The 12,659-nt window shown below is 43.9% G+C and overlaps 1 protein-coding gene across 1 annotated transcript in view; it reads right to left on the reverse strand.

Annotated features, from left to right (window-relative positions):
- DHX9 (DExH-box helicase 9) overlaps positions 1 to 7,948 on the reverse strand; it is a 47,190-nt gene extending 39,242 nt beyond the window's left edge. Inside the window, exons 1-2 of the mRNA XM_044301102.1 lie at positions 7,834 to 7,948; positions 5,727 to 5,862 (exon numbers count right to left, since the gene is read on the reverse strand). Coding sequence (XP_044157037.1) covers positions 5,727 to 5,837 — 111 coding nt within the window. The 5' untranslated portion in view covers positions 5,838 to 5,862; positions 7,834 to 7,948. The remainder of the gene's footprint in view (positions 1 to 5,726; positions 5,863 to 7,833) is intronic.
- Between the last annotated feature and the right edge of the window lie 4,711 nt (positions 7,949 to 12,659).

Below are 12,659 nucleotides of genomic sequence, written 5' to 3' on the forward strand. Positions count from 1 at the left end.
CCGAATAGCAACGAATCGGCGATTATTCGATAACTGGATTCGTCGACAACGAATCCAGTTATCGAATATAATCGATTACATCGATTAATCGTTGCAGCCCTAGTCAGCTGTTTCACCCTTTCCATACCACGGTCCGTATGGAAAGGGTTAAGTCAGGGAGCTCCCTCCCTCTGCCATCGGGGGGCTGCTGTGCCTTTGCAGCCCCCAGATGGATGGGGGTGGACAGAGGGAGGGAGCTCCCCCCCTTCCCCGTCTGCTCAGTTGTGGCAGACGGGGAAGGTTCCCATGGCAACAGGACGCCTTCTCAGGCGTCCTGCTGTCCATGGTGCTGAACAGATCTATGCTAAAAGCATAGATCTGTTCAGTGTAAGTAAAATACAGTACAGTACAATATATATTGTACTGTACTGTATTATACAGACATCAGACCTACTGGATCTTCAAGAACCAAGTGGGTCTGGGTCCAAAAAATGTTAAAAAAAAAAAAAGATAATAAAAAACACATTTATCACTGAATGAAAATTTAAAAAATGAAATACACTACACATTAGGTATCGCCGCGTCCGTAACGACCTGATCTATAAAACGGTCATGTTACTTTCCCTACACGGAGAATGCCATAAAAATAAAAAAATAAAAACTATCAGGAAATTGAAATTTTGCCCACCTTACTTCTCAAAAAAGGTAATAAAAGTGATCAAAAAAAAAAAGTCGCATGTACGCCGAAATAGTACCAATCAAACCGTCACCTCATCCCGCAACATGAGACAATGGCCCAAAAAATAAAAAAAACTATGGGGACACTATAACATGATTTTTTTTGTTTCAAAAATATTATTGTGTAAAACTTACATAAATAAAAAAAGTATACATATTAGGTATCGCCGCGTCCGTATCGACCAGCTCTATAATATCACATGAGCTAACCCCTCAGATGAACACCGTAAAAAATAAAAACTGTGCTAAATAAACAATTTTTTGTCACCTTACATTACAAAAAGTGTAATATGCACCCCAAAATAGCGCCAAACAGTCATCTCATCCCGCAAAAATCATACCCTACCCAAGATAATCGCCCAAAAACTGAAAAAACTATGGCTCTTAGACTATGGAAACACTAAAACATGATTTTTTTGTTTCAAAAATGAAATCATTGTGTAAAACTTACATAAATAAAAAAATTGTATACATATTAGGTATCGTCGCGTCCGTGACAACCTGCTCTATAAAAATACCACATGATCTAACCTGTCAGATGAATGTTGTAAATAACAAAACAAAAAAACGGTGCCAAAAAAGCTATTTCTTGTTACCTTGCCTCACAAAAAGTGTAATATAGAGTAGGGATCGACCGATATTGATTTTTTAGGTCCGATACCGATAATTTGTGAACTTTTAGGCAGATAGCCGATAATTTATACAGATATTATGTGAATTTTCATTTTTTTTTTTTTATTAAAAAATTCCTGCTGAAAATGAATGTTTATTTTTTTATTTTTTGTAAATCTTTCTTTTTCATTTATACTTAATATTTTTTTTACTAACTTTTAACCCCCTTAGGGACTAGAACCCTTGTCCTATTCACCCTGATAGAGCTCTATCAGGGTGAATAGGACTTCACACTCTCCCTGCTGCTCTGTGCACACAGCAGCATGGAGCTTACTATGGCAGCCAGGGCTTTAGTAGCGTCCTGGCTGCCATGGTAACCGATCGGAGCCCCAGCATTACACTGCTGGGACTCTGATCGGAGGAGGAGGGGATCCTGTGGCCACTGCCACCAATGATTAATACTGCGGGGGGGGGGGCGCACTGCGCCACCAATGTTAGTTAATACTGGGGTGGGGGGGGCCGCGGGCGCACTGCGCCACCAATGAAAATAAATCTCATTCATTCATATACAGGAGGCGGGAGCTGCAGAATCACATAGCCGGCTCCCGACATCTATGAGCGGTAGCTGCGATCCACGGCACCTGAGGGGTTAACTACCGTAGATCGCAGCTACTGCTCAGAGGTCGGGAGCCGGCTATGTGATTCTGCAGCCAGCTCCCGCCTCCTGTATATGAATGAGACTTATCTTCATTGGTGGCGCAGTGGCCATAGCTCCTCCCCTCCTCTCGTTCCCTGTCCTCCCATTGGCTGCAGCGGCAGCAGCAGCACAGGGGGGAGGGAGACACTGCTTCCTTCTCCCCTGTGCTGCAGAGGGAACACGGAGAGCGCTGTCAGCAGCGCGATCTGTGTTCCCGATTTGTTATCGGAATATCGGCAAAATAAATGCCGATACCAATAACAGTTAAAATCCTCAATATCGGTAAAACCGATAATCGGTCGATCCCTAATATAGAGCAACCAAAAATCATATGTACCCTAAACTAGTACCAACAAAACTTCCACCCTATGCCGTAGTTTCTAAAATGGGGTCACATTTTTGGAGTTTATACTCTAGGGGTGCATCAGGGGGCTTCAAATGGGACATGGTGTCCAAAAGAAAAAACTGTCTAGCAAAATCTGCCTTTCCAAAACCGTATGGCATTTCCTTCTGTCTCCTACCGTGTGCCCGTACAGTGGTTTACGACCACATATGGGGTGTTTCTGTAAACTACAGAATCAGGGCCATAAATAATAAGTTTTGTTTGGCTGCTAACCCTTGCTTTGTAACTAGAAAAAAAAAAATTTTAAATGGAAAATTTGCCCAAAAATTGAAATTCTGAAATGTCATCTCTATTTGCCAATAACTCTTGTGGAACACCTAAAGGGTTAACGACGTTTGTAAAATCAGTTTTGAATACCTTGAGGGGTGTAGTTTCTTAGATGGAGTCACTTTTATGGAGTTTCTACTCTAGGGGTGCATCATGGGGGCTTCAAATGGGACATGGTGTCACAAAAAATTAAAAAATAACTGTCTAGCAAAATCTGCCTTTCAAAAACGTATGGTATTCCTTTCCTTCTGCGCCCTGCCGTGTGCCAGTACAGTGGTTTATGACCACATATGGGGTGTTTCTGTAAACTACAGAATCAGAGCCATAAATATTGAGTCTTGTTGGCTGTTAACCCTTGCTTTGTAACTGGAAAAAATTATTAAAATGGAAAATATGCCCAAAAAGTTAAATTTTGAAATTGTATCTGTATTTTCCATTAATTCTTGTGGAACACCTAAAGGGTTAACAAAGTTTGTAAAATCAGTTTTGAATACCTTGAGGGGTGTAGTTTATAGAATGGTGTCATTTTTGGGTGGTTTCTATTATATAAGCCTCACAAAGTGACTTCAGACCTGAACTGGTCCCTAAAAATTGGGTTTTTGAAAAGTTCAGAACAATTTCAAGATTTGCTTCCAAACTTCTAAGCCTTGTAACATCCCCAAAATATAAAATATCATTCCCAAAATGATGCAAACATGAAGTAGACATATGGGGAATGTAAAGTAATAAATATGTTTGGAGGTATTACTATGTATTATAGAAGTAGAGAAATTGAAACTTGGAAATTTCCCATTTTTGATTTTTCTTGGGGTAAATTAGGTATTTTTTCTATAAATAATTTTTTTTTTTTTTTACTTCATTTTACCAGTGTCATGAAGTACAATATGTGCCGAAAAAACTAATCTCAGAATGGCCTGGATAAGTTAAAGCGTTTTAAAGTTATCACCACATAAAGTGACACCGGTCAGATTTGCAAAAAATGGCCTGGTCCTTAAGGTGAAAAGGAGCCGGGTCCTTAAGGTGTTAAAGAAGCACTCCCACAACATTTTTTATTCTCTGACCTGTAAGAAAGTCACATGATGTAAACTTTAGTGAAGGTAATTTTCTTAACAGTGGCTGTAGTTGAGAGTTATAACCTCCCTTCTGATCCTCAGCTGTGTCATGTGACCAGCAATCAGACTTCCAAATAACAGGGAACGAGAAGCCAGATTCTCTATGTATTACTATGGGAGCCTTAGACCCCTTGCAGACGAGCGTTCCTCCTGCAGCGATCCGCATCGCAGCACCCGGCCTGACCTCCCATTGCTGCCGGGAGTTACATAGCATTATATTGATTTATGATGCCATGTAACCCTTACAGTTCTGGAATGTACTGGATAACACTGGCAGCATTATGCCAGTGTTATCCAGTACATTCCAGAACTGTAAGGGTTACATAGCATCATAAATCAATATATAGCTGTGACCCCCCTCCGCAGCGATGGGAGTTCAGGCCGGGTGCTGCGATGCGGATCGCTGCAGGAGGAACGCTGGTCTGCAAGGGGCCTTAATGTTAGTCTCATAGAAATAAATAAAGTAGCAACTGTCTTCCTGGCCTGTGTCAGTTGGAGATCTGAGTGTTGGTCACATGACACAGCTGAGGATCAGAAGGGAGGTTATAACTCAAAAATACAGTCTACATCATGTACCTTTCAAACAGGTCAGATAAACACTCCACTGTTGGAGTGCTTCTTTAAATGCAGACAAAATGGGTAACCATTCACAGACTATCCTGCCTGCGCACCCACCAAGCTAGCTCTGGCACAGCACATCGGTACCGATGTGCTCTGCCAAGTTTTAGCTAATCGGAGCGGGCTCCTGCCTGTGCCCGCGCTCCTCTCAGCAAAAGGCTCTCCTACCAATGTGGTATAGAGAGCCTTGAGCTGAGAGGATCACGGGCACAGGCAGAAGCCCGCTCCGATCAGCCAAAAACCTGGCAGAGCACATCAGTACAGGGCTACGATGTGCTGTACCAGAATTAGCTTGGGAAGGGGCGGGAGCGCAAGCAGGACAGCGATCTGCGAGAGTTCTCCACAGCAGAAGAAATCTGTACCCCACTGACAAGCCAGCGCTTTACAGGAACAATTATTTTAAGAAGCAGTTCTATCATGAACTTCGGGTACCTTTTTAAGTTTCAAAATAACAATTCATTAATAAAATATATAACAAAAATTATTTTGGAGCTATTTAGAAGCATTTAAACTTATAAAAGTTTAACTACTCTTCAAAGGGGTTGGCCAGTTTCCTATATTGATGACCTATTCTCAGGATAGTAAAACAAATATGTAGAGCAGCACTCCTGTACCTTCCAGACTCCTTCAGACATGCAACAGCTAAAGCACCAGATCCGCGACGCATCACAGATAGATATTCCAAATAGAAGACGATGGCTGCATTTTCGGCCAAAGATTGTTTATTCACCAATTAGTCCATAAGAACATGTACAAAAAAGGTGCATAAAAAGCAGCAGCGTTCCGACAAAGACTAGGTATTATTTGAAACGTTGCCGCTTTTTATGCACCTTTTTTGTACATGTTCTTATTGACTAATTGGTGAATAAACAATCTTTGGCCAAAAATGCAGCCATCATCTTCTATTTGGAATATCTATTCTCAGGATGGGTGATCCATATCAGCTAAGCGGTGGTCCGGATAATGGCATGAGCGCTGCATTGTCTTCAAACAGCTGACCCTGGAGTCAGACCCCCACCGATCTGATATCGATGACCTATCCTGAGGATAGGTCACCAATATAAGAAGTTGGCCAACCCCTTTAATCAGCAGTCCTGTAGAAAATCTGAACGCTCAAGCGGATGACCAGGAGCGCAGCTGAGCAGGGGAAACTTAAAGGGGGCACCGCGCTACAACTGATCTACAAGCCTCTTCATTCTCAGGATCTGAGAGTCCCAGAAGTTGGACCCCAAGGATCAGAATATGGCCGAATATCCTAGGCATTCATCAGAATAACCCTGTAATGACAGGAACACTATACCTCACAAACAAACTTCTGTCGATTCTTATTTCCGGCTGAACGGATGTCGTAATTTGGAGTAACCTTCTTCTTCCCACACCAAGCGTACAGATAGTTCTTTACGTCAGCCATGATGGTACAAAGAATTTCTTGTGACCTGGAACACAGACTGTACTGTCAATACTCTCATACAGCATTTTCTTAAAAGCTCATCAAACTTTGGCAAAACTTCTGATATGCCATAGCGACCTATCAAAAGATTGATCGTGGGGGTCCGAGTGCCGAGATCCCAGGCGATCGCTAAAAAGAGGAGAGAGAAGTGCTCACAGAGCGTGGTTTCTCCTCGCTGCAGGAGATGTGACCATAGACTTCTACTGTGTCAGTCTGGTGCAGTGAGGAGACGCGCTACGTGATCCCCTCTCTCTAGCAATCAGTGGGAGGCTTGGCGCTCAGATCCCACCAATCAAGACCTTCGATATGTCACTATGACCTCATGCACACGACCGTTCCGTTTTTTGTAGTCCACAAATTGCGAATCCGCAAAACACAGAAGCCGCCCGCGTGCCTTCCGCTATTTGCCCATTGTAGAAATGCCTATTCTTGTCTGCAAAACAGACAAAAATAGGACATGTTATTTTTTATTTTTTTTTGCGGGGCCACGGAACGGAGCAACGGATGCGGACAGCACATGAGAGTGCTGTCCGCATCTTTTGCGGCCCCATTGAAGTGAACTGGTCCGCATCTGAGCTGCAGTTTTTTGAGGCTCGGGGGCGGACCCAAACAACAGCCGCGTGCATAAGGCCTATAGCATATGAAAACCTTTCACATGAATGGGGAGGGGGAACCATTAAAAAAAATACAAAGTTGCAGATAACCCCTTAAAAGACACAGTAACAAGAGAAACTTTAACGTTGGGGTCCTTATACACGTGAATTTTTACAGGCTTTTTCCAAAAATAATAAATAAATTAAAAAACTGCATGATGATTTTTTTATTTTATTTTTGAATCGGTCGGTTGTTCTTGGACACTATAGGAAAAGCTCCGGCCTCTCTGGTGGGAGAGCACATAGGCCGATGCTTTTTCCTATAGTGTGCAAGCACGTCCACCACTGCTGGATTGCAGGGCGGTTGTAACCACGGAAACAAGCAATGTATAATGTGATCATAAAAAGGAATCCAGCCAGCAAATGAGGCAATATGGACAATCGCAATACATTAGTAAGTGCCTTGTAATAACTTTCTCTACATCAGGCATGACCAAACTGCGGTCCTCCAGCTGTTGCAAAACTACAACTCCCAGCATGCCTGGGTAGCTTACAGCTATTAGTTTAGACAGTTTGGGCCGCAGTTTGGACATGCCTGCTCTACATGATACATGCTATTTGCTGAAGGGCCCTTTAAAAGGGGTTTTCCATCTGGCTATAGTCTGTGAATGAAGGGGAAGCGCTGGTTGCACGGGCCACGTTACAGTTCCCTGTACAGCCGCGTGGTCAGGGCGCCGCTGTACACTGGAAAAACCAGTAAAGGGGGTAGCGCCGCATCCCTTTCAGTCACAGGATGGGTGAGGGTCCAAATGACAAAAATGTATCTTTATTTACATAGTGCAACGTATTCCATAACGCCTTACAATGCAGAGGGTCCATGGACAGACGTTACAGGGTAACAGACCGCACAATGGGAGGGAGGCGCAGTTCCCGCACATACTGGGGGGAGATTTATCAAACTGGTGCAAAAGGAAAAACGGGCTTAGTTGCCTATAGCAACCAATCAGATCAGAAAGGAGCTCTGAAAAATGAAACAGGGAATCTAATTGGTTGCTATGGGAAACTAAGCCCGTTTTCCTTTACACTAGTTCTGATAAATCTTCCCCAATGGGTTGCTATGCCATATGTAGTCACCTCCACTGAGGAACACGACGGTCAGCCTGGACCCAGCACCACATGGCTGGTAACTGGCAACAAAAGCGTTAATACAAAGGCAGAGACTGCAGCAATATGGAGCCGGCAGGAAGACGCGCCTTATTCACAACGCAAACATACGGCAGCCAAACTCATTTTAAACTACGACATTATTAGCGCTGCGCCAACATAGCACAGGCTAGGAAGAGACTAAAGCGAGCGCTACTCACCGGGATGTTCGCACCTCAGCACCTACAGGCCACTGACTGGTCACAATACAACCACGAACAAAATGGCTGCGCGGATTTCACGCGCAGACACGTTGAGGCAAGCTGCGCATGCGCGAATCTGCATTGGCCAATCACAAAAGGCACTTACAACCGGAAGCAGTTTTTTCTCTCTCTTTGTTTCTAGAGGGGAAAAGGAAGAATTCCCGTCGCCATATTTGAATGGGGCATATTTTGGTAGAGAGTAGTATGCTTTTTTCTTCTTCTTTGCTTTAATCCTACAGCCGTTGAACATTAAACAGGAAGGTGTTTGCTTTCTGCATAGATTTGGAGGGTGGCGGCATAAAACTGAGGAAAACAATCAGAAACTGTAGATTTAACTTACACACCAATGTTGCCTCAAGTCTGAACATGAAGAGAGAGCCTGGGAAAGATATGGATTGTATGGGGTGTCAATATACACGCTGACTGCTTGAAGCCACCACTAGGGGGAGTTGAGGAGTTTGCTGTAGGACAGGGGTCAGCAAACTTAGCACTCCATCTGCTGTGAAACTACAACTCCCAGCATGCACACTTGCTCAGCTGTTCTTGTAACTTCCCTAGAAGTGAAAGGAGGATTCTGGGAGTTGTAGTTTTAGAACAGCTGGAGGGCCGGAGGTTGCTGATCCCTGCTGTAAGGTGTAAGCTTCCATGCTCTCTCTAGTGACGAGGTATTCCTATAACATAACTGTCCAATAGGTGCAGGGTCCCAGTGTTTGTAGAATAAAGACTGGGTTTACCTCCCATTTCTTTCATATGTTTAAGGCCTCTTGCACACGAACATATTTTCTTTCCGTGTCCGTACCGTTTTTTTTGGGGGGGGCCCGTATGCGGAACCATTCAATTCAATGGGTCCGCAAAAAAACGGAAGTTACTCCGTGTGCATTCCGTTTCCGTATATGTCCGTGTTTCAGTTCCGCCATAAAATTGAACATGTCCTAATTGTCCGCATTACGGACAAGGATAGTACCGTTCTATGAAAGCTGTTCTGTTCCACAAAATACGGAATGCACGCGAATAACATCCTTATTTTTTGCAGACCGCAAAATACATACGGTCGTGTGCAAGAGGCCTTATGCATATGTTGGCAAAAATGGATGCAAAAGCGTAGTACACTACACTGTTCCATCTCTTCAGGTCCAGTAAAAAAATAAATAAATAGATATATATATTTTAATCTTTTTTTCAATGGAACACTTTGGTTACCATTAGTGTTGATCGAGCACCGTAGTGCTCGGGGGCTCGGGCCAAACACATTGTGATATTCGGGGGCTCGACCGAGCCCCGAGTATAATGGAAGTCAATGGGAGAACCCGGGCATTAAACCAGGTACCCCCTGCTCTGAAGAGGGGAGGGTGTCTGGTTCATAGGAAAATGTCAGAAATTGTTGGTAACACCACCAAAATGGTTCTGTAACAGCATGGGGAGGATGTGTGGATGCATCTTGGACTCACTGGTCGCTGCTGGGAACGATGTTGTCCAAATAGTACGCCACTTTTACATAATGACAATAATACGCACAAAACCAAGGAAAAAAACTTGATTTTAGAGGAAAAATTTATAGAAAACATTATTTTCCTGAATATTTACTTGTATATAAAGTGTAAGTGCTGCCACAAATTACAAGAAGAGGCACTCCGATACACGCTTAGTTACACATAAAGGAGGGGATCATACACACCCTTTAAAAATTATGATTGATGGCCTGCTGGTGACCCTCAAAAACATTTGGAGCAGGGGCCTGCTGATCTGAACATCTAAAACATTATAGGCGGTGGCCTGCTGCCGCTTTGGCGACTCTAGTTAACCTGGGGCCGATGGCACGTCCCCGTGACGGCGACGATCTATTCGGATGTCTGGCCTATCAACTTTCGATGTAATTGTCAGCTCAAAACCATTGTAAACTACGGGTAACGGGGAATCAGTGTTTGATTCCAGAGAGGGAGCCTGAGAAACGGCTACCACATCCAAGGAAGGCAAGCGGGTGGTGCGCAAATCACCCACTCCCGACTCGTGGAGGTAGTGACGATAAATAACAATACAGGACTCTTAAGATGCCCTGTTATTGGAATGAGTAATAAAAAAATACAATGAATGTCACTGCGGTATTTTGGATGAGGAAACGTTAGCCAGGAGAGGCCCTGCTGCCGCTTTGTTGACTCTAGATAACTTCTGCCTGATCGATCCATTTGGATATCTGCTCTATCTACTTTCGATGTTCTTTTATGCGCCGACCATGGTGACCACAGGTAACGGGGAATCATTGTTCAATTTCGGAGAGGGAGCCTGATAAACGGCCACGGCTACTACTTCAAAGCAAGGCAGCATCAGTTGCGGGCCTGCAGGTGAGCTGGCCCTGTAAAAGATTTGAGTTGTAGGTGAGCTGACCCTGTAAAAGATTTTAGGTGCGGGCCTGCTGGTGAGCTGACCCTGTAAAACATTATATGCGAGTGCCTGCGGGTAAGCTGACCCCATAAAACATTATATGCGAGGTCCTGCAGCTGAGTTGACCCTCTAAAAAATTCTATGCAAGGGCCTGCATGTGAGCTGACCCTGTAAAAGATTTGAGTTGTGGGCCTGCATGTGAGCTGACCCAGTAAAAGATTTTAGGTGCGGGCCTGCTGGTGAGCTGAGGGGGAACCGACAAACCCAACTTGATTTTGATGGCTGCATTAATCACCATGCTGCTGCTGATGCTGCTTAAAAAACCTTAAACTGATTTAATCTAATTAAGGTTTCACGCACAAAACCAAAGTAAAAAATTGATTTTATAGGAAAAGATGATTGAAAACAATCTTTCCTGTATATTTACTTGCATATAAAGTGCAAGTGCTGCCAAAAATTACAAGGAAGAGGCACTCCGATACAACCTGTATATCACATAAAGGAGGGCCTCATTCACATTGAGTTGCGGGTCTGCAGGTGAGCTGACCATGTAAAAGATTTTAGGTTTGGGCCTGCAGGTGAGCTGACCCTGTAAAAGATTTGAGTTGCAGGCCTGCAGGTGAGCTGAGCCTGTAAAAAAATAGATGTGGGGCACATTTATCAAGCTCGTCTGTTTTTTAGACTGCAATTAGACTGTCAGTATTCACCTGTCAGTATTTTGTAGGCTATTTATTAAAAGTAGCACAGCAGGTGAATGAGGAGAGATGTCTTTGTATTAGGGCTCATTCACACGAACGTAAGGGCTCCGTGCTGCGGGCCGCATACGGCGGTTCCGCAATACACGGGTCACCAGCCGTGTGCATTCCGCATCACGGATACGGACCCATTCACTTAAATAGGTCCGCAAATCCGGAGATCCGGTGCGGAACGGATGAACGGAACAGAAGCACGGAACGGAACCCTACGGAGTGCTTCTGTGTTGTTCCTTTCAGTGCTTCCGTTCTGCAAATAGATAGAACTTGTTCTATCTTTTTGCGAAACGGACGGATCGTGGACCCCATTCAAGTGAATGGGTCTGCGATCCTCATGCGGCTGCCGCACGGTCGGTGCCCGTGCATTGCAGATCACAATTTGCGGTCCACAGCACGGGCACGGAGCCCTTACGTTCGTGTGAACAAGCCCTTAGTCAGGTCTCTGGTGATTTGATTTCAATTAGATTGGTCTAATTGGTATGCGCATGAAAAAAAGGCGCACGTCTACCCAAAAGTGCGCCTTTTAATGCAAAAATAGTCACACTTCGTCACTCAAAACTGATAAATAAAAAATTAGCCAACCCTAAAGTGGAGTAAGAATTAGAAATTTTTTGCACACATTTCAGTCATAAAAAAGGTGCACCTACATAAATAGATTGAAAAAAAGTCACAAAAATTAGACAACTGCAGAATTAGTCTTCAATATTGTCGAACAAGGTACAAATGGCTCCAAAACAGGCACACTTTCCATAGTAAATGCAATGAAAAAACTGTCTAAAACAGCAGGGCATATTTACTATAGTGCCTGCGCCAGTTTTTTTCTAAAAAAATACCAGGCCACATTTAAGTGTTTGCACCTGTTTTTAGTAAAAAAAAATGCTGTTTTAGGGTCTATTCACATGTCTGTAAATGTGTCCGCACCCGGCCGCGGACTCTGCAAAAATAGAACATGTCCTTTTCTTGTCCGCACAAGAATAGGCAGTTCTATGGGGGTGCAGGCCGGATGTATTACGGATCCGCAATGCACTACGGACATGTGAATGGACCCTTAGGCTAGGTCTACACGACGACATGTGTCGTGCGACAATAAGTCACAACTACACTGGGGCACGACTACACTACAACTTTTGTCGCACAACATTTTGTCGCACCAATGTCGCGCGACAATTTTTATAATGATAGTCTATGGTGTCGCAATGTGACAGTCGCAAAAAAAGTCGCGCTGCAGTCGCAGCATGTCGTGGCACCATAGACCATCATTTTAAAAATTGACAAATGTCGTCGTGTAGACATAGCCTTAGACAGTCTTATTTTTTTGTCGCATTTACTCATGAAATTGCACCTGTTTCGGAGGCTTTTACCTCCAAAACCTCTAAAACCTAGGTGTGTCTTATGGGCAGGTGCGTCGTATACGGCAAAAAATCTGGTATTTCTTCTTTTCTCCTCAGTGACGTCAGTGACAATATTAGAGAGCAGCAGGCACAACATGTGGGGGCAAAACCAGTATAATACAAGGTAGAAGGTCATTCTGAGGGCCCAACAACGTTGCCAGTGGTAAGTATAGTTAGGAAGTGCAGCTCGTGATCCCCAGGCGTGTGCACGGCTGTAAACTGTGGGCAATAGGAGTGGAAGGGGACTTCATTGAGGCGCGTT

Source organism: Bufo gargarizans, chromosome 7 (assembly GCF_014858855.1).
Source record: "Bufo gargarizans isolate SCDJY-AF-19 chromosome 7, ASM1485885v1, whole genome shotgun sequence".
NCBI classification, from domain to species: Eukaryota; Metazoa; Chordata; class Amphibia; order Anura; family Bufonidae; genus Bufo; species Bufo gargarizans.